General features: G+C 38.6%; 1 protein-coding gene across 1 annotated transcript; it reads left to right on the top strand.

Annotated features, from left to right (window-relative positions):
* The first annotated feature begins 834 nt into the window (after positions 1-834).
* On the top strand, positions 835-25,200 carry LOC104967158 (myosin phosphatase Rho-interacting protein-like). Its single transcript, XM_010796573.1, has 9 exons — positions 835-1,057; positions 3,301-3,378; positions 3,495-3,560; positions 4,612-4,763; positions 4,858-4,942; positions 5,771-5,948; positions 7,366-7,501; positions 9,852-9,963; positions 25,114-25,200. Exons 1-9 carry the CDS (start codon positions 932-934, stop codon positions 25,198-25,200), a joined length of 1,020 nt encoding a protein of 339 aa, XP_010794875.1. The 5' UTR covers positions 835-931.
* The last annotated feature ends 156 nt before the right edge of the window (positions 25,201-25,356 follow it).

The following is a 25,356-nucleotide window of genomic DNA, read 5'->3' on the forward strand; positions in this document are numbered from 1 at the left end:
GTGTGTGTGTGTGTGTGTGTGTGTGTGTGTGTGTGTGTGTGTGTGTGCCAAGTGTGATTCACATGAGGGGATTGGGCACGTAAGGGGGGGGAACACATCTAGAGTATGTGTGGGTGTTTGTGTGGGTGTTTTTTGTGTCTGATCCGGATGGTTACTAATTCCTTTTCTTTATGGCGGTCATTTTTGACTGGGAACACCATGGGTGTTACAGAGTTGACTAAATCATCCAAAATTCAATGAAAGTGGTGGTAAGCAATTTTATATGTTGAAATGTCTACTGTGAAGGATATCATAAAGCCTTAATGCAACCGAATCTAAAACAAAAAAGTTATGATTGATGAAAGTAGTAAATCGGTCAGATTTGACCCGAAGACAACAGGAGGGTTAAAATGCTTAGCCATAGTTAGTGGCATTTTGGAGAAACAGACAGGAGTACCAGCAGGAAGATAAACAATGACCTGCTGATAATGGGGGAGAGGCACACAAAAGTATTTTAGCCACCTGGAAAAATATGTATTTGAACACCTATGACCTTTACATGTTATGTTGTCACTTTTGTATTGACTGTTGTATATAGACTGCAACACACTTACATTTCTACATTTTTTCCTTTCAATTGTATTTTCTTTCATTGTATTAGTTCTAAATGTGAAAATATGTTAACTAAAATAAACAAAGTAATCAATAACATATTGATTTGTCCTTGGTAACTTGATGTATATTCTTATTTTTATTTATGTATTCTAGAGAAAGTTTTATTTTGAAGATTGTGACCGGATGTTGTTTGGATGTACCGCGTCAGATGACCCGCCCATGACGATAGAGAGTCAACAGTTTGACAGATGTTGGTTCAGGATCACCATTCAATGCCAAAAATCGCAGGAGGGAGTGCGGGTTGTTTGTGGATTACTCTGCAGCACAGGAGCGAAACATGTCGGGAGAAAAAGGGACGAACCCGTGCAACAAATTTCAAGCCAACATCTTTAATAAAAGTAAATGTCAAAACTGCTTCAAGTCCCGCGAGCTGCATCTGCTGAACGACCATGACATGGAGCAGGTAACGTTACACTTGTATTAATATCATTAATGCGACACCACACTTAGTCAATTCTTTAAAAAAAGTAAAACTGCCTTTCTAACAGATTAAAATATGTGATATTTTGAAATGTTTTCTGTTACTCGTATTCGACGTAGTGGTCTGTTTCTTTTGTTACTAGCATCCTCTTTCTTAACGTTAAACTTTACATTTTTACTTCGGCAATGTTTGTTACTTTTTTCAACAAAAAGGTGGTTTTACCCTAACATTGCTTATTACAATGAAACTGTCACCTCTGTTACAACTCAAAACATATTTTTGTAACTCTTATTTGACATCGTTTTCCAACATAGCCTAACTATTGTATGGATGTTAGCATCCCTAATTGACCGGATGTTTGCTGGTTTCCTTCAATTAATGTTCAATTATTTATCTGTTTAGTCCAAAAAAAGTTAAAAATGCCTAAAAATGTCTGCTTAGTTAGGGACTGTACACAAATGCATTGAGAATAATGATTCAATAAATATATTTAAAATTGAGATTACTACTGTTTTGATTATTTATGTTGTATTTTATTTTATTAATTGTGGAATAAATTGAACCAACCAAGTACCACATGTTGAGATATAAGGGTGTGGATGGTGTTGTTTTTGTTGTCATTAAGTGGGTCTGAGTAAGATATTAATAATGCAAGGTAGGCGGGTCGTTCAAATAAAAAACTGAAATATCAGTTTCGGCCTTCCCTCCTCAGCCTGGTCATTTTTAAACAGTCCCTTAATCCCAGTCAGTTTGGAAGTATTATTGACATCATTTACTTAAGGTTAAACAAGAAGGCAATTAACAACTAGTGAAATTAATCCTTAATTAAAAGCCCAAGAAAAAGCAGTTTAAGTCAAAGAACAGAAGATTTAAAAGCCAAATACATAAAAAATAACAATATAAGTATTTGATCTGTTGACACATGACTCATGTCAGGAATGATTTGACTAACATGTCACGTTTAGTTAATACTGTTGAAGCTACTAGCAAACAAAATGTAAAGTATTACATCTCTTTGAATAAATTATACATTTAGTTAACTTGGGTAATCATCTTGTCTAATATGTAAAAAATAAAGACACATATTTTGCAATCTCAATAGCCCTAGGTGATGTATTCAAATTCCTAGTGATAATTGATTCGTCAAAAGATCAAATGGTTTTGATTCATTTTAAATGTGCCTGCGGCTATAAAAGAGCTATTTGAGATGGTAGAATCTCAAATGTTTTCTCTTTACTGGATATGTCAAATAATAAGGCTGATCAAATATCAAAATGTTTTCTCAATCCTCTTTTTGGCGAAACATTCCAGCAGAATAGACAAGTCTTTGTGCTCACATTAAGTGTCTAAACTCTTGGTTTACCACCTCTGAAAACATTGCTCCTGCAGGTCTGTCATGTGCAGGTGATGTAAGGAGTCCATCATGACGGCTTCCTGCATGCCTCACATTGTTAAAATATGTTATTACTCTCTGTCCCGCTGCCTGGTTTCACTGTGCCCTGTAATTTCAGCACCGTTGCTCAACATTGCACATGGCTTTACCCTCAGCTGTGCACTCAGAGAAAAAGCTGTCGTGTTGAACACTTTGCGAAACACATACACATACATCACTTTGTTAGAGAAGCATACAGCCAGCGAGTTTTCAGCACAAACAGACAGCAATACAAAAATCAAAGAGGCCTTATCTGACATTTAATAGACCAAACCAAATAAATAATCAGGTTGATTTGTTTTGGTGGTCAACCCAAACAATACTGTATCTGTTTGGGTAGACCACCAAAACAAAAGCTGAAAACCAGCAAAATGAAGTGTCTTCTTGATCAGTTATCTGGGCCACAGCTAGAGATTAGTTTCACTATTGATCAACCTGATTATTCAAATGACTCACATTGTTTCTAAATCACCTCCTAAAACTACCCACATAGATTAGATTTGATCTACTTTGTTGAAACACCTCAGGGAAAATGTGGCTTTGGTTAATCCCAGCAAGGTGAATACAACACATCATAGAAAAATAAACATTAATAACCATAATCGACCGTGAAACAATCAAAAAACAAACAGAAATATATTTAAGTACAGATGGCAGGAACTGGAATATGTTTGATATTTTAGCTGGAATATTTTCATAAACCATTGATTGATTATATATAAACAGTTGTCAATCAATACTGGTGTGTGCTCCAACACCCCAGAGGCTGAATGCTAACTCCACTTTTCTCCAGGCAAAACCCGTCTATGGAGGCTGGCTGTGTTTGGCGCCTGAGGGAACAGATTTTGCCAACCCGATGCAGAGGTCGCGGGTAGGACATGATTACACAAAGCTGAAACACAATTTTTATTTTATACATCTTTATCAGGACTTTTTACTCAAGACAAATGGTGCTGTGGTGATTTTATTTGTCTTGTGTTAATACAGAAATGGCAGCGCCGCTTCTTTATTCTGTATGAAGACGGCAGCCTGAGCTTCGCCCTGGATGAACTGGTAAGTGCTCAGATAGTAACACCATTCCCCAACCCAAACAAAAGTACATGTAGCACTGTACAGTAGGGCTCCATCATGTCATTATTTTGTCTTTTTGGAACAAAAGGTTAAATGTCCCCCTAAAACTATAGTAACATTTATAAAATAACATATTTTTCTACAAGCTGATTAATCAGATTATATCAACTTTTTAAATCAACGTTTAATTCTTCCAAACTGAAGTGGTTTTCAGTATGAAAGTGATGTTGTCTAGATGGAGCACCAGGCATACATGGGAAACTAATATGATATTCTTTTCATTGATACAACTTCAATAATTTACGATATTTGTTTGAGCCAAAATAGATTTTTGGTGAAGTGGTTATATAACTATAATTTGTGGCGCTGTTAGACTTTGTTTTTGACTGACCTTAATACAAATGTTATTTTTAAACCTGAACATGAAACATGTATTTAAGAAGAATATTGGATGTAGAGAAATAAAGGTTGTGAATCATGAAAATGTTATATATTTTTTCAATAAATGTTGACTTTTGGATTTCACATCACTCTGGAATTATTGGAGAAGTTTGGAATCAATTATATACAGTCACCACTGGATTCTAATTCTACAAATTGTTTAGTAATGTTGTTCGGAAATAATGTGCAGAAAATACAGCGTTTAAACACAACGAATAGACATGCACATAAAGTCAAATAAGAAGCTGCCCAGCATTCAAATGTTGGTGAAATGCCATAAAAGAAGCTCAAACTATAGGGTTCAGCCCTTGTGTAAAGTCAAGCCTGCTTTGTACATGCATCTGCATTTACAGTGTGTTGGGATAAAGCAGGCATGTTTAGGCCAGATGTTGTGTGCAGATGATTTGGGCTTAGGCTGTCCTCTAATGCACACATCCCCCACTCTCTGTGATCCTCTCAAATCTCTTGCACTCCACACTTGACACCACAAACTACTCTCTGTTTAACTGTCAGTCATCGTCAGTCGTCCAAGCAAAAACAATACTGCTAAGCCAGATTTCGTAACTAGCTCTCTCCTCTGCTTTCCCCTCAGCCGAGCACTTTGCCTCAGGGGACGGTGAACCTGAATCTGTGTACAAACATCGCTGATGCAGAGCCCAGGACGGGACAGAGGAACGCACTCGGCATTGTCACTCCAGCACAGGAAATATTCATCCGTGGTGACAATAAAGAGATTATTAATGGGTCAGTAAAAAAAGTGTAAAAAAAAGGAAGGAATAAGGTGTCATGGCACAGTAACTAATGACGTGTCTGTGCTGTTTCTATCTTTGTTTACCAGGTGGAGTGATCAGCTCACCGTCTATCTACGGACTGACAAGCCGAATCAGAAGAAGAAACGCAAAGTGGAACCGGTTGCCACCCAGGTAACAAAGCACATGTCAATCAAGCACACGTTGTGTTTTTTCCTGTAGTGCCAATTGATGAACAGGGTACTTGGATATTTGTTTACTAAATGTCTAAGCCACTCATCTTAGCTGTGAAGACATTTCACTGAAAACCTGAAATGTTTACATGCCGGTGCTTCAGGAAAGGTCCGAGGATCTGCAACATGAATGTCCATTCAAATTGGCATTGCTATACATAAAGTGGTTGTTGACGGATTTTGGTCTGGACCAAAGTGGTGCACCAACTATCACTAAAGACGCTAACATTGCTAATACATATCAAACTCTACTGAGCTGATTGCTTTAAAGTTTCAGATTTCCTTCAAGTTCTCCAGAAAATGAGTCCCTTTGCATTTGGCTTTCTAGCACTTTCAAAAAGCTTTTGTTCAATTGTATGAATTTTGTTGTGCTTTTTCTGTGTTTGTGTTTTGAAATAGGGCTACAACTAGAGATCTGCTGACTTTGTTTTCTTAAATTAAATCATTCCTACAAAATGTCAGAAAATATATCACAATGCCACAGCATAAAATAAATATTGCAGCATCAGATTTCAACAATTTCAAACGTTAAATATAAATCAGCAAAAGGAACAAGGACATGGCATTTTTTTCATGAAATGTTTTGCCCTTAGACTAGTTGATTTATTTGATGAGTAATTTCAGCTCTAAATGGAATATCTTTCGATGTTTCGGCTGTTGGACAAATACACCTGTTACCTTGGGCTTCAGGGGATTGAGATCAGCATTAATGAATAAAAGCAAAAGCTTGTCTCAGCATTGTCTTTTTGTTTTTCTATCAAAACATCAGGAACCTAGTCCAGCAAAGATGGCTGCAACTGATCCAAGTCTACCGTCGTCTGAGAACGCTGCAGAGTCCGCTGCAGAGTCCGCTCGGTGGCAGGAAGACCAGCAGCAGGGCGTGGGAGCGGGTGAAACCCCTGTGTGGACTCTCCCAGACTCGGATCCCCTGGAGAAGACCCCTGCAGGTGCAGCAGACGCAAAAACAAACTCACAAACACGCACCCAGGCTTTAATGTCCGTCGGCCAATCATAGCCACTTCCTGTCCTCTCTCTCACTGTCCTAACGTCCTGCAGATGTTCTCACATTTCCAGCTTGTTATTTACACACTTCATTTAAGACACGTTGACCCAGTACTGACTTGTAATCATGGGAAGAAGTTTGAGCAGGAAGTTACATAAAAAAAGACAGACAGAAAGACACACACAGATGTGCAGGACAACATGTGTCTCTAACCTTCAGGCATCATAAAAACCAAACGTGATCCATAAAATACCTCCTAAACACGTCCTAATAGGCTGGATGATTAGCAGCGGGCAGGTATTCCTCTTTGTGCTGCCACAGAGTGGACAGAAGCTCCCATCTGGCGTCAGACTTATTGCAGGGTCTGGAAAGGTCCTGTAATAAAGACTGTGCCTATAGGCTGCTTCATTAGAGCAATGTGGGTCATACACGAGGGGTCCCAATCCAAAAAGGGTTCCCTCTTGTCAATGGGTTCCTGGACCATAATTGTTTCACAAATGTGTTTTGCTTTGTAGTAGAAATCAAACCATGAACCCTTTTGAACAAACTATATAAAACAGACATTTCAAAATGAATCCACTCTGATTTATATCTGGAAACACATAAAAAAAAAAAAAAGTGATAGAATTAGTCGCTTATTTCAGAAAGCCTTTTATCTTAAACATCTATATTTTCATAAAACTGCACTGAATAGTTATTTTACCAATGGATTCCATGTGTGATGCTGCAAGGGCTTACGCACATCGACAAACACAGATAATTATCCCCAAGTTCTGCAGTTGTGAAGTCCCTTTGAGCATCTGTCAGATCACTGTTGTAAGGCACTTTAACCCCTTTCCTGTGGTGTGTTAAATAGGTTTGTGTGCATGTAAATAGTATCCAAAGTACAAACATGTGCCTTTACTTTAAGTCATTTCCCTCTTTTGCCGTTCGACATTTCTTTTGCTATTTTTTATCTATGATTACGTCATTGTAGTTAGCCTCTTCCAATCTTTATTAGCAATTATTTGGTTTGTGGTTCTATCAATGTTAAAAAAGCAAAAGTGAATGTTTATAACCTAAAGAAATACTTACTATTTGCCCTGATCTAGAACAACTCATCAAGCTGCTTCCTCTTCCTATCTTAAAGATAATGTCCTGTACCACAGATACTGCACTGTAATACATTACTATCTTAATCAAACTGTTACCAGGACAAACCCTGGAGGTTTTGCGCCACTGGCCTCGTTGTGAACCCTGACATAATGTGTTGTGTGATTGAAAAAGAATGATTTCACACGGCTTGAATTCCAACTAACTGTGTTCCTGCTCTCGGTTTATTAAAAAGTCTGAAACAGCTTTGTGTTGTTTTCTATATCCAGGCAACGGCTACCTGTGCCCGGTCTCCTTGGACTTGGTGAGCAGTGGAAACACAGAGCCTGGCAGTACCAGCCAGCAGTCTGAGTCAAACAACATCCAAACATCAGCGAACAACAAGAACCAGAGCCAGGACAAAAGGTAATAAAGGAATTGAAGGTCAATTTCCAGCCAATGTTGGATAATAATATGTGTAAAAACCCTTCTATATGTTGTGCTTGGCAGCAGTCAGATGTTGATTTCTTGCTCTCTGTTAGTAACAGCCTCTAAAGTTCCTTGGCAGAGGAAAAGGGGGTAAATGTGCAAGCAATTAGCACAAAGGACATCCAATGCTTCTCTGCTTTCCCCCCCAGTATAAAGCCGAACAGCCATCACACACCGCTAAACACCAGATCAAAGGCTCGTGCTCTACCCCTCTATTAGAGATCACACGGCCGCATTTTTAAACTTAGCTTACACAAACCCTCCCACTTTGTGCCCCAGCAGCATGTAAACTGGTCACGTGAGGAGATTATTCACTCATTGCCTTTTCGGGAAACAAAAAAACCAAATACCCTCCAAATAAGGCCAGAAATTCCAAAACGCTGCTGTAATTAGATATCTGCGGCATTGTTTCTCAGCACTTTAATACTGACTGTCTGCCTGAGAATGTAGACTTCAGCTGGAATCTAGGTTTGAGGGCATAAAGCTGTATAAACCCACCAGAGGCAGAACTCTATTCATAATGTCCTAAGAGAGTCTCAGAGTTCAACATGTTGTGTTTGTTTGTACAGAATGTTAGATTGATTCCAATGGGATTATCTTTCGGGGAAAACTGTTTAAATTACAAGACATACCTCAGGGCAAAAGCAGTTTTACCATCTTTGGCGTGAAATACACAAGGGGACGATTTTAGAGAAAAATATCAAAAACATCTATTAGATCTGACAGAATCACACAACACTCAGGGGTTATTGATTTGACAACCCCCACAAATCTGGCTGCAGGGCGTTATGTATTTGACAAACTTCTTCAAGAACAGATTTTTCAGAAAAAGAGGCGCAACTATGAATGACATAAATATAATTCACTTTTTCGTTTATTCTTAAACGGATATTCAAATGCCAAACATATGTTCATCATAACGCCTTGCCTAAATCTTTCCTAAAAAATAATGAGGAACATGAAGTGCACATACTGTACTGCAAGTGTGAAGATTTAAAGTGCTTTGTGTAACTCTGCCCTGAAGGACTTATTACCCAATACATAAATAAATGGCAGATATTGGCTTGCTGAAACACAGTTAGTTTCCAGATGAATGTGCTCTTTGCTTCTGTGTAGTAAAGAACGTAAGTTGGTGCATTCTCATTTATAACTTGATAAATATATACAAAATCATTAAAAAAAAAACACACTAATAGAGCTTGTTTTAATACTACAAAACATTTCAGGGGGAGATTCCACAAAATCCCGTCAAGCATCAAATCCATTTTTATCTGATTACATTTTTGAATACTTGTTAACGAAATGGCCCCTGTACTCCTGGCATGTTGTAACAGTGGCCATTGGGCAAAGCAAGATGAGTATTTTTATTTCATTTTCCTTTACATTAGGTGAACCCTAACCTCACAGAAAACCATGTTTCCCATCCCCCACAGTATGGGACTCAAAGGGGATTTCTTTACAAATGTTACAGGCATGGTTATGGCAGGTTAAGGCCCTAAAGAGAATATGCTTGCATGTTACAGTGACCCCAATATCAGCCAAAACAAATTATGGTAAATTCTTCTATGTTTTTATACACCTGAAGAAGCCTGGATTCAATCCTCAATCATGTATTTTGAAACATCAAACAATGATTAGAAACAATAGTGACTTCTAATAATCATCTAAAGGATAATAGGAGGGTCAAATATTCTAAATAATGAGATTTGAAAGGTTACGTTGTGTTTTGTATGTTAATAATGAATACTCTTTTTAGCAGCAAAGCTAACACATGTGCTAACAAGAAACAGCTTTTGAGTGATATCTCTGTTCTCTCTCTCTACTATTAGTTGATGGATTGCTACGAAATTTGGTTCAGACATTTATGTTCCCCTCAGGATGAATTGTAATAAATGTGGTGTTCCTCTTACTTTTCATCTTGCGCCGCCATCAGTTTGTTGAATACTTTGATTTATGATCAAATTCCCACAAAACTAATGACATTCCAACAGCCTCAACTCTTCTTTGTGCTTTTTAATTAAATGTTAGCTTGCTATGATGCTAAACGATATGTGGAATGTTATATCTGCCGTACAACAGGATGTTATCTAGTTTCTTATTAGCAACAATAGCAGTGTTGACTCTCAGAAAAAGGATATTCTCTGCTGCACAGGTGCTGTTTGGAGCCTGTTATCAAGCTGTCATCGTCGTGTTCATGTTGATGGAAATGATGTCAGAAACCACCCGTGTGTTAGCGAGGTCAGGGAAGCCTCATGCTTTTCACTCATTAGTTGGTGATATTTTCCAGCCATGGCAGGTCAACAGAAAGGCTGCTGGGATTGGAGGCCAGCGAGAAAGAAGGAGCGAGGACAGCTGTTTCCAGGACGGGAAGGAGTGAAGCTCGCAGCAACCACCGAGAGGTAAGCACACCAAGTACTTATAATATAGTGTACTATCAAGTATCAACCCTACACAGGTAAACCATACATTTATTTTCTGACACCCACATGCCACATAAGATGTCACCACAGACATTTTCATATCTATTTTCCATATTATCCAATACATTAAAATTGCATCAGTGGAATGGTTGGAAGCATTGATCAGAGGCTTTTCGAGTCTCTCCGCTTCCTATTTCTCCTAGGGACATATTTCGTGACAAATGAAATAAAAGTACGTTGGTCAATAGCGACAGAAAGATCATTGGTTTCTCCTTTCTGGTAGCCTCGGCCCATTCACAAGAATGCGCTGAATTTCTTCAAATGTGGAACAAGCTTCAACTTGGAGATAAGGACAAACTGATTACAATGTTGTGCTCAAAGGTCACTGTCAACAAAGCTGGAAACCATTTACATGCCTATCAATTTATCATTTATAACACAGTACAGGAAAGAACCCCCCCCCCCCCCTATAAGCATATTAGGGCCCCTTTTAAGAAGAACATTTCCTTAACATGTAAAAAAAACAACCTTCCCCTATTTTTTATTATAAATCACCTGAATGGTTTTCATTGGACAGTGTCAATATTGAATCCATCCAAAATGAGTTATGGTTCAGTCACCAGGTCTCCTCCCTGTTGGACGAGCTTGAAATACCTTCAGGGTTAGTCACCCAGGAGGTGTGTTTAATTAAACAACACACAGTAAATACTTCCAAATCACCAAAGCAACATCTTTGTGTGATTTCTACAAGTTTCTGCATGTTTAATCATTCTTGTTGTAAAAACATTGATTAAGCTCACACAGCGTAGGTTAAAGGAGAGTTTCTTGCTTGGAGCTAAATGAGATGATAGAAACCACTCAAATGAAGCGGCAGGCAACATTTGGTTATCATTTTAAAAGTGAAAATAGAGGGCTAACTATGGTAAATAAGACATCTACAAATAAGCTATGTAATAACTAGCTGTCGGGCACAAACTGTAAGTGTGAATGAGGTCATTATGTTTGGACGGATAGGGGCCTGAGAGGAAGGGGTTGTCACATTGCTTTGTGGAAATACCTGACATCGTTTCTGAAAAAAGCATATACACCCCTTGTGAAGTGACCTTTATTGTTGTAACTTTGGTACTGTTTTTGTAGCTTATTGTGGGAACATAATTGTCAAACAACTGCCATAGAATTATTTAAAAATTATTTTAAAAAAAATCCACACTTATGCAACATGCTAGTCTTTTTTCCTCACAGTCTTAGATATGTCAATGTGTTTTTATAGAAAATATATGATTACTAAATGATGCAATATATCAAAACACAAAGAGATACAGAAAGAACATTTTTATTGGAAAAGTACAGCCCTTAGGCAGGGATCAACAACCTGGTGTTTGGGACATGTTCCTACAATTGAAGTGGTTCAAAATGGCTTCCAAATATCTGTCAAACTGTTGCTATACATGAAGGCCCCGGCCCCACGAGGACGCATACGGCTAAACGCATAGGATTAACGCAAACGCAATCGCAAAAAAGCTTCCGTCCACACCAGGTCCACACGCAATGTTCACCGGATAGTGTCTGTCCACACGAGACAGCTCCGTTTAGCTCCAACCGCTGGAGAAGCTGCAGTACATATGGAGCCTTTATGTGGCGCTGTAACTTCCTCCACAAAAGCAGCGAAGAAGCATGGTTGTCATGGTTGCCCTTCTGTTTATTCTCCGCGGTGGGGGCCGAGGGAACCGGGCAGAGTCAGTCAACGTGTATTAAAGTTTAAATCTTCCGGACAAAATTATAAAAGTGCCGGTCAAAGGTCTTCTTTGCTATTTATTGAGCTTTAAAACAAATGAATAACGAATCTATATAATATAATAATATAATACATGGAGCCTCTCTTTTTCCTCCCTCTCTTCGGACAGCGTCAGTGTCTGTCTCAAGCAGCAGCTGATCCAGTAATGAGTGACCCGACAGTAAAAATAAACATATTTATAACTAGTTTAGGTAGTTTGAGAGGTAATTAAAATAGCTAAGGGTGATGATCTGACTTGAAGTGTGTGTTTTGCTCCGTTCCCCGCTGCATCACAGCGGGAGGAGCTGCAGCTGAGCAGAGCTGCGTGTCTCCGTCCTGTCAGATTAGACTTCACTCGCGTTTATGTCCATATCGAGAGAAAGATAAATAATCTGAATTCAGTGTGCAGTTTACTTTGACGTGGGGGTGAGCAGCAGAGGTGGGGAGAGGCGGGGCTATTGCGTCATCATTATCAGAAAAGAAAATGATCGTATAGGGCGCACGCACAGAGCCGTTGGACCCCCCAGAGCGTTGCGTATGCCGTTCTATCCACCTTGGGACCCGTTATCGTGTCCGCAGTTGTTTACTGTCATATTCGGTCGTCCTCGTGTGGCCGAACGGTCTATATGACACTAAACAGTAACACAAACGACCGTTTTCGTCCTCGTGGGGCCGGGGCCTAAGAGGTTAAGAATCTAGGTATCCGTATTTTGGCTTAACATTTTATAATGGATTTATCGTAGTAGCTGAGGTTAAACTTCTTAAACTTAAATTCAATTGACATAAAGTAGGCCATATGCATTAACAAAGCCAACATGATTGAAAGCATTCAAGATAATTGGTTTCAGGGCGACTTCATCATACACAAGAAACCCAGTTCCTGACTGAGCTTCCATTTGATAGTAATGACCACGAACAGGAATGGCTGATTAATCTCAAGGTGGGTTTGACAGAATGAACAGCAGTCACTGTTTCCAGCTGCGCTCCGCCTGCCCCGGGCTGGTTTCAACATGATTCACTCAACCAGGTGTTACTCAGAGAACAACGCCATTTCAAAGATGAAACTCAGCACAAAGTTGATCTCTTTTTTCATCTGTCAACAAATCAGGACTTGATTTCTTCAAGTATCCTGCATCGTAACAACTCAAGACTCAGTTAGTGTAAAGAAGGCGATGAGAGTTTGGCATGAAACGCGTGGAAGAGTGGATCCTGCCGTGTCAAGGCTTGTGTTTGCTCCGAGCATGTGTGCCAGTGGGAGCGTGTGTCGGCAGGTGGGAGAGAAGTGGTGATTCATTCGGAGCTGCATTTTGTTTGTGAACAGAACTGGTTTTGATGCCTCAAAGGCGTTCTGCCCACCTTTCTTTCCGAGTGTGTGTGTGTGTGTGTTGTCTGGGAGAGAGCATTCCTCTTATAGACTTTTTCCAGGGAAGACCTAAAACAAGATCATGTCTGAACTGTGACTCTGCAGCAAGTAGTGGAAGTATTCAGATCGTTTACTGAAGTAAAAGTACTAATACCACACTGAAAATACTCCACTACAAGTAGAAGTCTCAACGTCTCAAAGTATTGATTGTGCAATAAAAGTAGTTAAAGTATACACTGCCCCTAATTAAATCTTTAGGAGTATCTGTGACGGTTCGTATTGACTGAACCCGATAAACTCAGTGTCGTGCTTCCTTTTCAAGTGCACACCTGTTTGTGAATGACAGTCACTGTGTGTTGTTTGGGCTAGACTTTAGTGATTAAGGAGGTGAGTTAACATTTACAAACGTCTGTCTGTGTGATGGTATCTAAAACGCAAAAACAAAAAGCAAAACAAGTCAAGATAACCAGTTAAACCAGGCTTATTTCAGTAAGTCAAGCGCTTCAATTCAGAAAACCCTGTGTCAGTAAGCGAGGCCTTTGCCTTATCATTATAACTACTAGGCTACTATGTTTTGTTGTTGCACTAACCGGTACATTATTTTAATATCACACATATGTGTGTGTAAAAGTATGTACGTATAACTAGAAATCTTCCTTAAACATTTAGCTTTTCCCATGTATTTCCCCATTTGTGAATAATATTAAAAATTGAATAATTAGGATAATAAATACATAATAATATAATAATATTTGTATAGCAGCTTGCATATACAGGACTGTCTCAGAAAATTAGAATATTGTGATAAAGTTCTTTATTTTCTGTAATGCAATTAAAAAAACAAAAATGTCATACATTCTGGATTCATTACAAATCAACTGAAATATTGCAAGCCTTTTATTATTTTAATATTGCTGATTATGGCATACAGCTTAAGAAAACTCAAATATCCTATCTCTAAATATTAGAATATCATGAAAAAGTATACTAGTAGGGTGTTCAACGAATCACTTGAATCGTCTAATTAACTCGAAACACCTGCAAGGGTTTCCTGAGCCTTGAAAAACACTCAGCTTGGTTCAGTAAACTAAATCACAAGTATGGGGAAGACTGCTGATCTGACTGCTGTCCAGAGGACCGTCATTGACACCCTGGAATGGACGAGAACGCAACAAATACGAGCACTAAAGCGAGAATACTCACCAGTTGGATTGCTATTCGGCTAATTGGTCTTTTTGGGTACTTTCCAAGTTCCATAGTCCTGTAATACTCTCTTAGTTCGTAAGCTTTTATTGTGTATGTGGGTAATTAGTTGTGTCGAAAATAATGAAGTTACTACGTTAAATATACATTGTTTGTAATAAGGACTATATTATCACTATGAGCTCAAATAATATGAATGTAAATAAAATATGGTTAAATAGTTGACTAATTTATGAATAATAATAATAAGTATATTTTAATTTGTTTATCGTATATGTTTTTCACATATATTAATAAATAATAATAATTAGTATATTTATAATCATTTTTCCTTAGTAATCTTTATAAATATTATTATGTCCTGACAGAGTCTAATCTTATAACCATTTAAGAAATAAAAGACATTACGGTTAATTTTTTTTGTTTTACAGTATGGAGACCTAAGTAATGTTTAGGTTTGAACTTTATAACGTTCGGAAAATAATAAAATTAAACGACTAATACCGTATGTCGAATTCTTTTGATGTTTTTAGGATAGAGTTTTTTAATCTTATCAAGGAGTTGGTTCATTTTTTTTTTGCATTAGACCGAACTGAAACATCCGATGGCCTTAATGACGTAGTACGCCGCACCGGTACCTCCTTTTAGTCGGACACCGTAACGACTCCACAATACCTACGGGTCCTCGAAGTATGCGGAAATCGAGTAGATGTAACAACACCCAGACCCAGAAAGTCGAAGAAGAAGTTATGGGTGTATAAGAGATACCCCAAGTCCAGTCCCTTAACGTCCGGTTAGCTCCTGTCATTACGGTACCAGTCTCGTTGGTCAATGAGCACCGAAAACCGTGACACCCGTCCCAGGTCTAGTACGACCTTTACTTAAAGAGTAGAGTATCTCGAAAAGTCGTCTGGCCTTCGTACATCACGGATTTCTGAGAGACACCATGTGTCGACGTAAATGAGCCCGAACTTACTTTGTGTGGTCCACCTGGTTGTGGTCGTCGACTGTACGGAGGGGTTTGTAGCACTGACAGCCCTAAGTGTGACCCTAAGTTCGTTAACCTAAAACGAGGAGAGGTCGGAAAGAGTCTAGACCGCGGAACTGAAGGTTACTTTATGTTTGTGACACGAAAAGCAGACTTTCTCCTGAAACTGGTGACACGTTGACAGGCTCACGAGAAAGGAAATCGGGTTCATTTCGTCGGAGAAGGCAACAGAACTCAAGTCTTCACCGCAACTGGTACCCTCAATGCTCGATGAACATCGGTAAAAGGGCCTGGTGCAGACACTTGGTCACCTGAAAACTAGGACCTGAGAGTCGAAGTCAGGTGCAGAACTCGAGGGGGTTAAGGACCTCGCTGAAGCAAAAGTGTCCGACACATTCCGACGCCCGTAGAGAGAACCAACACGTCGCAAAGACGGTGTAAAGGGGGAGGTTGTCGGAAAAACACTACACGAACTTTGACGTGGACACTGTCGAACGAGAAACTCTTAAAGAAAAACACAGAATGGGANTCTCTTTAGCGGCTCCCACACTGTGGAACGATCTGCCCATGCACATCAGACAGGCCTCCACACTGCCTGCTTTGAAATCGCTTCTTAAAACCCGCCTCTTCTCCTTAGCGTATTAACATATTTTAGAGTGTTGCTTTTATTGCTTTTAAATTGTCTATTGTTTTTACTTGTACTTGCTTTATGGTGTGTGAGCTGTGCTGTGTTATTTTTTGTATGTTTTGTTTTGTTTATTTGACTATACAGCACTTTGGTCTGGAGGTTGAAAGTGCTCTATAAATAAAGCTGTATTGTATTGTATACGTCCCATCAGAATTACACAAGAAAAATAAATACGAACAAAATCTGAATCCGCACAGCCAGACGAAAGGGGAAATATTTACCTACAGAATACATTTATAAAGGGTTCAAAGGTAGGACAAAGATGTAAAGATTTAAGGGAATGTCTTGGGCTGCATTTACAAATGTTTGACCTCAGGTGTGTTTCAATTGTCTATCAGTACAGCAATATAAGGTACGAGTATAATGTCACAGTATATTAACCCACATAGTGAAAGGCAGTTGAGTGATAGGCTGTTTTGTGTTAGTGCTGCTGCTGTGTGCCCTCCAGCTGATGTTTTGTAGCTCTTGTCAAGTGTTCGAACACTCAGGCTCTTAAACAGGGAAAGATTTATAGTTATGTCAGCCATGTTCTCGCTGCTTTAGTCTGAATGGAAAAGCAGACTTCTAGGAATCCTCCACAAAAAGCCCTTTTCAAAGAAATCCAAGTTCAATGGAATTCATTTTTTTTTATAGGAGGTTACATAGCAGACAGTGGTTCCAAACCCTTTCCCTTATATCACCTTGTGTTCCTTTTCAGCTGATTATTTCTTTTGAAAGTTGTAACAGATATCAGTTTACCTTTTTTATTAACTTTAATACAAGCCTCCATCTGTATTATGTGTAACATAATCTGAATGGCCTTCTTTTCAGACAAATTAATAGTTCTCTTCTCTCTGACGCTTGTCCAACTATCCATGAGCTCTTTGGTTGTTTTAACTGCATACTACAAGAAAAGTTTTTTTAGTGGAAAGGGAAGGTTTTTTAACGTGAATGTAGCTTGTGTCCAGGTCATTGCCTTGCCGTACTGTAAGAGTCTATGATTTACTGTAATAATCCTAACTACAAATATTAACATTGTGTAACAACAACAAAGGAAAACTTGATATTTACAGTAGGTCAACACTCTATTTTATAAAGAAACATTTAAAAACATCCTAAAGTGACAAGAACAGCACCCACCTTGCCTTTCCTATTAAATTTTAGTGATACTTCCTTTGCCATTGTTGACGCTCACCACAGAGCATGTGTGAATAGGACTCCCTGTGTTTGCTTATGTGTCCTACAGTGATATTTTTCTGTGCCACATGCTCCGGCTCTGTCGAGTGATAGTGATACACACACAGACAGACGTGAGGAGACCGATTGCCAATGTCAGGGCTGCGACACCAACCTATTCAGCCGGTGGGAAATGATAGATGCCCGGGCTAATTTTAAACTCTGTGAACTGAATTCCTGTTACCAGAGGCAGTGATGGGTAACTGGGGCACAGCTGGAGGGTCTAGATAAAACCTACACTCACCTGTGTCTCCACTGCATCCGTGCCCTTTCAACTTCCCCATGCTGCTAAATGTTAAATAATAACAGGGTGCTAAAGATTAATGGTGCTGAGTGCAGACTTGTTAAGGGTAAGGTGATGTCGTAGTTGGGCGGTTGTACAAATGTTATGTCCTAGACGGCTTCACTGAGCAACTTCACACTCAGTTAGGAAACTTGTTTAATTTTTTGCGGATTTTACTGCTGAAGGTTCCCAAAGAAAACAAAGAGGCATCCTGTCATTTGTCTGGTATACTTTTTAACCAAGAGACTCAGCTCTAGGGATTGAAATGTCAGACAATTGGTCCATAAGAGACTCATGAGTAATGGAGGTATGGTTTACAGATCAAGGTGGAAGAAAAAAACACCCAATATTTTTTGCATTGAGAAGAAGGTATTGTACACATTTTGACTATCTAGTTGTCTGTTCACCATCATAGAACATGCTGTTGTTTAGCTAACATGTCATACTGTCATACATCAGCTGTGCTTGTAAATGTAATTATCCAAAACAACCACAAAGAAGAACAAAAGTCGCACACTAAAAGATATTTGGAAGGAGGAACCCTAAACAATTTCTCATGGCCAAATTGAATAGATTTCATCAGAGGGTATTAACTCGGCCTCAACTTTTAAAACAAACCAATAAGATATAGTTGAACTGTTGAATCTTCAAAGTAAGTGAAAGGGACTTCTAACATCATGTTTTAAGAGTCCGATGGTGCTAGAGTCCACCATTTCCTTTACTCACTGCAAAATTCATGCATACCCTACAATGTAATAATTCACCAATCACTGCACACTGCTCTGAAAATATAGACCTACTACCAATACAAGTTCATTTAATTGGATCACACGCAAGCAAAGATGTTTGAGAGGGATAAAGCTGCCTCACTGCCGGCGCCACTGTGGTGGACTTCAGCCAAATGGATTTTAAAGTGCTGACACTGTATTTGGCTCAAGCTTGCACCCTTACATCTTATCTTTTTACTAATGAAGCTGCAGAGCATACCCCACAGATAGCTACAACTTCATTCTTGTGTAAAACAATAAACTTTGATTAATAATCTTCTTTCTTTTTTAGGAAGGTATCATCTTTGAGCCATTAAAATGTGTTTTTGTCATCATTAGTTTCGAGTACTATCAAGTATCTACCTAATACAAGTTTGCATTCAAAAGTTTTCAGATGCACTGTGTATTGATGTGTTGTGCCTTGGGACCCCTTGGAAAGTGGCTATCTGGACTCATTATCAGACCAATCAATTGTTTTAGAGATGTTGATTGGTGTCTTTGACTTTTTAGATTGCATGAAACCCCTATCGACACCTGGGGAGACAGTGGACAGGCCATGCATGAGAAAATGAGTCAACAGAAAACAAATGAGTTTTTAAACTATAATAATATCTTAATTTAGTTTTGCTTTGTTGTTGTTTCTCCTCTTGTTTTGGGTGACATTTACAGAACTCAGAGAAATAGGATGTATGATGCCCTTTTTGTTGTGTTGTGTAAAAACCCATGAAAATAATATTTTAAAGTTTACCAGTGCTTGAAGCTATAAGATTTATCTGTTAAACAAAAACAACAAAACATCCAGATATCTAAAGACACAGACAGCTTGAAAATAAAAATGTCAGAAATTCCAGATTTGATCAGGATTTGATTCTATAATATATTAATATACATTTAAAAAAAGGCAAATACCCATCTATTTAGATTTCCAAGCAGGCTTTTAGGGGATATGTAAAACACAAAATCTGGGGAAAAAAGTAATCCTGACACAATCTGCAATCGTCGTGTGGCATTCTTCTGCAACACACAGATATGTCACTTGATACATTTGACAGCCTTGGCCTAAATTCAAGTGATGAATTCTCTTTCCAGGGATAATGAACCAAGAACAATACCCAACTACAAAACATGAACAGTCTTCTCAGTTTGCCTGCTAGCTGAACTGGAAGAAAACACTTCAGAATCAAGGTCCAGGTGTGTACAGTCTGTTGTGGTCATGGAGAATTTCTCGTGGCATGAGCTGATAATAACAGTACCAGTACCTCCTGTGTCTGATCATCAGAACCCTTTACTGCTCGCCTGACTGCCAACAGCTGACGGGGTGTTTAAGGAGACAAATGAGCGCTGACCTTATCATGTAATAGATATCCCGTAGTGGAAGAACGGGTAATTGTTCTGGGTTTTCATTTTGCCCTCTCTCCTGTAAATATTTTTTCATAGCAACAGAGGAGAAAAATATGCCCCGGTCATCACTTTATACCCACACCAGTCACAAACAAGGGAAATCTCACCAGGCTTCACTTTTTATTTGATGGAGACAGATTTGTTTCCTATAGATTGGACATAGGGAATCTCCAAAAAGGCCTGGTGAAATGTCCTCTGTGGATACTGTTATATTTATTGATGTGATTGTTTTTCTTTCAGTCAACAGAACCAAGACTGTCTTCCAATATTGAGAAATATCATCAGTTGCTTCAGCCAGAGCCCCAAATTGATAAACAGTTTACAAGAGACAGCATCCCGTAGAGCAGGGGTTCCCAACCTTTTTTCCCAAGAGCCCCCCCAAATGACTCCTGTTGGAGGTTGCGCCCCCCCCACACACACACACACACACACACAAGGGGGGGCGGGGTCGCAACTTTGTGTTTGTTATTGTCACCATGTTGATGAGCCTCCATTAAGATCTTATTTTAAACCTGAAACAAATTGTTTTTTCCTTTAAATCAAGCTGAGTTGTATATGGGCCCTAAACCTAACCAACCCTTAACCATTGCCGTGCCATATCAATAAACCGATTTGTTTTTCAGTTTTTGATGGAACATACACATTACTAATATAGTTAATTATAGCCTTTTTTTCTAAAACATGGTCTGCTCATTCGCACAGCAAAAAATGCAGATTGTTTGATAATTTATTGCAGTGTCATCACTGTTTTCGGCATTCCGATACTGTACCTGCACAGATACATGCACAGTAGGATTCATTTTACTGCAAAAAGCTAGCAAAACCTTATACTGTTAAAGGATAACAAATCACACTTTTCTTCACACAAAAATAAGACGCTCTTTTTGTGGATTTCAATCGGACCATCCAGGCTCATGACCCTGCTGGGGTCAAACCGAAAAAGCTTTACAGGAAGCACTGTCACTGTGCTCTCAGAGCAGCTTTTAAGATTTACTTCCCTGCTGTCTATAAAGAACATTCAGGTTTTAACAATCTAAATTGAAAACTGCTGGAGGGGAAAATAATAGTGTGTTGGAGGCAGGGAGGCTCCAGCGATGGAGGGGACTGTAAAGAGGCAGCGACAAGCCGATGTGTTGGCAGAAACGATTAACTTGGTTTGGAGAAAAATAGAGGGGAGAAGAGATTAACACAGTTTAGAAATTGGTTATTCATGCTGAACCACTTTTTGAGATAAAGTAGGCATGGTTTCTCAAATACATTCCAGAAACTTTTCTGCAAATATTCTTGGGATACAAAGCAATGAATGTATAACAATTTTATGAAGCACTTTGAATAACGCATCACAAATGTGTGATTATGATAATAACCACATTTATTTCAACACAAAATCCGTTGACCCCTTTAATGCCGACAACCAAGCTTGGACCACACCCATCTATGAAATCGACCTTTATTGAAATCTGAACTACTACTACTTGTAAAGTTCTGTCTGGAAAATGCTTCCCTAGTGAGAAACACACCAAGACTTACAAGCTGAAAACAATACCAGCAACTAGCAGCTGGTAAAAAGCAGCAGCTCTTGCTGAGGATCATAAGGACACTCAGGTGATCTACACACCCATGAACACCACAGAGGACACTTAGTGGACAGGTGAGGTAAAACTATACCTAGAAAATAATGTCCAATCTACTATAAAACTAGTATATACATAATATACTATGTGTTATTATTTTTTATAAAACCACTACAAATTCAATAATAGCAAAATAGCTAAAACAACATTGAGTACATTTCTTTTTTATGGGTTGGAGCTGCTTTACCAGAGTTCCTCTTTTCCAGAGGTGGGAAGTAATTAAGTACATTTACTCAAGTAATTTACTTAAGTACTATTTCGAGATACTTGTACTTTTCATTTTATGTTACGTTGTACTACATTTATTTAATACCTGTAGTTACTTTGCATATTTTGATTAATGATGTGAAATATAATCAAGGTTCAAGGTTCTTTATTTGTCATACGAACATATAAAGTGTAGTTATGTCGATGAAAATCTTAGGTCACAGGCTTCTCCAAGAGTGAAAGTGAAAAATATAGTGCAAGTAAATATTAAAAAGTAAATACAAAAAGAAAAATAGTTTAAAAAAAGTGAAATTGTGAAATAGAGTCTATATGTAAGCTATTGGAATGATATATTAGATAAATAGATACATTCATAGTAAATGTACAATCTACTCTGCATTATATAAAGTCATTAAAACTAGCTGCACCTTTACCAGCTTTGATAACACGTTAATGCATCAATAATTACAATCAAAACATATAATATATTATTCTGAAATGGACCAATCTGCATAAGGAGTACTTTAAATATATATTGATGCTAGTAACTTTTGTACTTTTACTTGAGTAACATTTGGCTGTGAGTAAATGCTCTCTAGGAACAGATAATGTGGTGTTGTCAAGATTGGGGAAAAATAGGACCCAAATGCAGAATGAGGAGGGAAGCAGGTTTCAAAATGGAACAAAAGGTGAGCTTTATTCATAAAAGCTGAAAAAAGGCACGAGGTAGCATCCAAACAAAAAGGGACTGTGACCAACATGAAGGGAGACATGAACAACAAATAATGAACCAACACTGAACACAGGAAGAGACAAGACTAAATACAGGGCGGGGTAATCACGAGACGAGAAACACAAGGGCAACAGGTGAACACAATCAGACAATTAGACACACCAGGGAAACTAACGACAGGGAGGACAGAACAGCAAAATAACCCCAAAACTAGACACACAAAAACTCAAACCCTGACAGGTGTAATGTCAAAGAAATACGACCACACTGTTATGATTTAATCTAATTCAAGCTGGAATTGACCCTTTCTCTGTAACAAGCCCATAGCGTATACAGTTAAAAGCTCATTGCTAGCTTCTCATCCTTTAACAAGCATATGCTCTAAAAGGAAACATGATTGATTTAAAGGTCATTTTGATGTACGGCCTTGCTGTCAACACAATGCCTTTGTACAAAATCTGCTCAGATCCACCAAGCTGCAGGGAACTGCTGTGTCTAAGGGGACTGAATGCTGCTTTATGATCAGCTACAGACATAGAAAATAATTTGTTCTCTCACAACCACAGAACATCAGTCATACAGACAGTCCCAGTCCACCAGGAGTTCACCAGCCTCTGGCCATCTTTCGTGGAGGTCTCTCACTCCACGGAAAGTGTAGAAGTAATTGTACTTTCTCCCCATTTGTTGTGTGTGTGTGTGTGTGTGTGTGTGTGTGTGTGTGTGTGTGTGTGTGTGTGTGTGTGTGTGTGTGTGTGTGTGTGTGTGTGTGTGTGTGTGTGTGTACCAGTTGTGTTAGAAAATCGAAACCAGAAATTGATGTGCAGCAACAAAATTAACCTCAGCTGAGAGGTAGTAGCTGGATGTACCGTAACCGACACAATGTCTGGCTGGGAGAAAGGCACCTCAGAGCTGTTCTCCATCTTCCTATGCACTCTGATGGTATAGGATATTCCAGTCAGTAGTAGTCCACAACATGCTGAGATGTATTGACAAATTAAATATTTGATTGCCAGTTAACATTGTCAATAGATCAATCCTTTTATGTCTTCCTTGCTGCAGACTGATGAAGGACGTGTCTATTGCATGAGTCAATTCATTTTAATGAGCTCTCATGCCGATCTAACAGGCAGGAGAGGTTTTAGGAATCATTATTTAACTATAGCTCACATCCTCTCAAGCAAACTTGAAGTCAAGTCTGTGAAGAAAAAAGGCTAAGATCAGGTTTTGGCTCGCTCAATATTAAAAGTTGGGTGATATAATATTACTTTTTGAGTAGATGTCTATCAAAAGTATTGTTTGACCTTTATGATGGATCCAACAGTTGGCAAACTTGTTTTGTTCCAAATCACTGTTCCCGGTCTGACCTCATTATCCCAGCAAGCCAGTGTAAAGGTAATTTGTCCCTGCCTGATTTAGATTAACGCTGCGCTCTGTGCACAACAGCTGCACACAGCAGACCATCGCTTTCCTGATTTCACTTCCAGCCACTTTGCATCTCAATAACAGCCGGAGAGCTCACTCAATATTAAACGATTGTTAAAGCTCCTAGGGACTCACCTCAGTGGCTTATTAGCAGGCGAAACACAGAGCGCCTAAAGCATACAGTATGTCTTATAAATAACCTTTAACTGGAAGAGACAACATTTTAATTGCTGGAGGATGGTCAGGTCTGTTCTTGAATTAATATGTAATGTGTGCAGTCATTAGCGTACTGCTGTGCATTGGTTGAAGCTTTTCTGGTGAATACTATATTGTATCACAATAAACATTTACTAGATTTATTGTTTTCTGCATCTTGTTGGTATCAATCTTAAAATGGTGTTTCTCTTGAAAACAGGCATAGCTATTGTTTATTTTCCTTATCTTCATTGCGGGCCACATTAGCATTATGGTTGCACTCAAAGGGCCGGTTGTCACTTTAAGAATATATAGATCTACATATATAAATATATAATATATATTAAATAATGTATTATATTACATTATTGGCTCCGCATTGGATTATTATTAGTTATGGTTATAACCTCATAAATAATTACGTCTGAAAGCAGAAGTAGGGCAAATAATTAGAAGCAAATATTCAACAGTTATACCAATTGTTTTGTATACTAGATTGTTTGCAAGCTCTTGTGGGCCACATAAAATGAGGTCACGGGCCGGATTTGGCCCGCGGACCTTGAGTTTGACACCCCTGATTTACATTATACTTTTTTTATACTTCCACCCTAGATTTGTTTAATAGCTATTTTTAGTATTATTTTGGACATTTATAATATTAAAAAGTAAATCAAATCATAAACCCATTATTTAGTATTATATAGCATTGAGTATTTAGCCCTAACTTTGCAGCTGCAACATTAAAGAGATGAACCATTAATGCATGAATGATTGTTATTATTATTATTATTATTATTATTATACAGTCATTCAATATATGTAAAGTTCTGAAACTTGTGTATTACGTTTGTGAGATTTGAATGCCATACCACTGAGCTACAGATGACTTGCGTGTTTGTCAGACATTCACCAGTTAAAGAAAATAAACCAAAAAACGTTCATTTATAGCTAAGGGTTTACATTTGTGAAAAATGACTAAACTACAATGTAACGATTTGGGGTTTGAATTGAGTCATTATCACATCATCCTTTCTTTAAATACACCATGTATAAAGTTGGGGAATTATATATCAAATCAATTTTAAATCAACACAAGCTAAATGTGTCTCATCGTCTGAAAGTTGGTCGATGTAAAACCTTTGTCCTTGTGTTGCCACTTCCTTGGAGCATGAAGGATACCTTTTAAATTCCTCCTGACTGTACAATCCCATGATCCCTGTGATCCCTTCTTCCAGTGGTAATGGCCCTGTCTCCAGGCAGCCCAGCATCCATTAGTGACACTGATTAACCCCGGGGTGTCTGGCTGTTCTCCGCCTGATGGGGCCGGACAGGCGATGGTTTGAGAACAGTGCTTGTTGAGGAGAGAGGCAGCCTGAGTGGACTTGTTGAAATGTATGAGTTGTATCACATCTCATTGAGGCTACTTATTTGCTGATTGAAACAGAGATGTACCAGAATGCAGCTGAATGAGATTTAGTATTGGATTTTCACAGAGAAGT

The sequence above is a fragment of the Notothenia coriiceps genome, unplaced genomic scaffold (genome assembly GCF_000735185.1).
Source record: "Notothenia coriiceps isolate Sejong01 unplaced genomic scaffold, NC01 NC01_scaffold00037250, whole genome shotgun sequence".
NCBI classification, from domain to species: Eukaryota; Metazoa; Chordata; class Actinopteri; order Perciformes; family Nototheniidae; genus Notothenia; species Notothenia coriiceps.

Coding starts and splice junctions, on each gene's coding strand:
- LOC104967158 (XM_010796573.1), top strand. CDS start 932: ATGTCGGGAGAAAAAGGGACGAACCCGTGCAACAAATTTCAAGCCAAC. Junction 7,502..9,851: donor AACCAGAGCCAGGACAAAAG/GTAATAAAGGAA, acceptor GATATTTTCCAG/CCATGGCAGGTCAACAGAAA. Junction 9,964..25,113: donor CTCGCAGCAACCACCGAGAG/GTAAGCACACCA, acceptor CCCTGTCTCCAG/GCAGCCCAGCATCCATTAGT.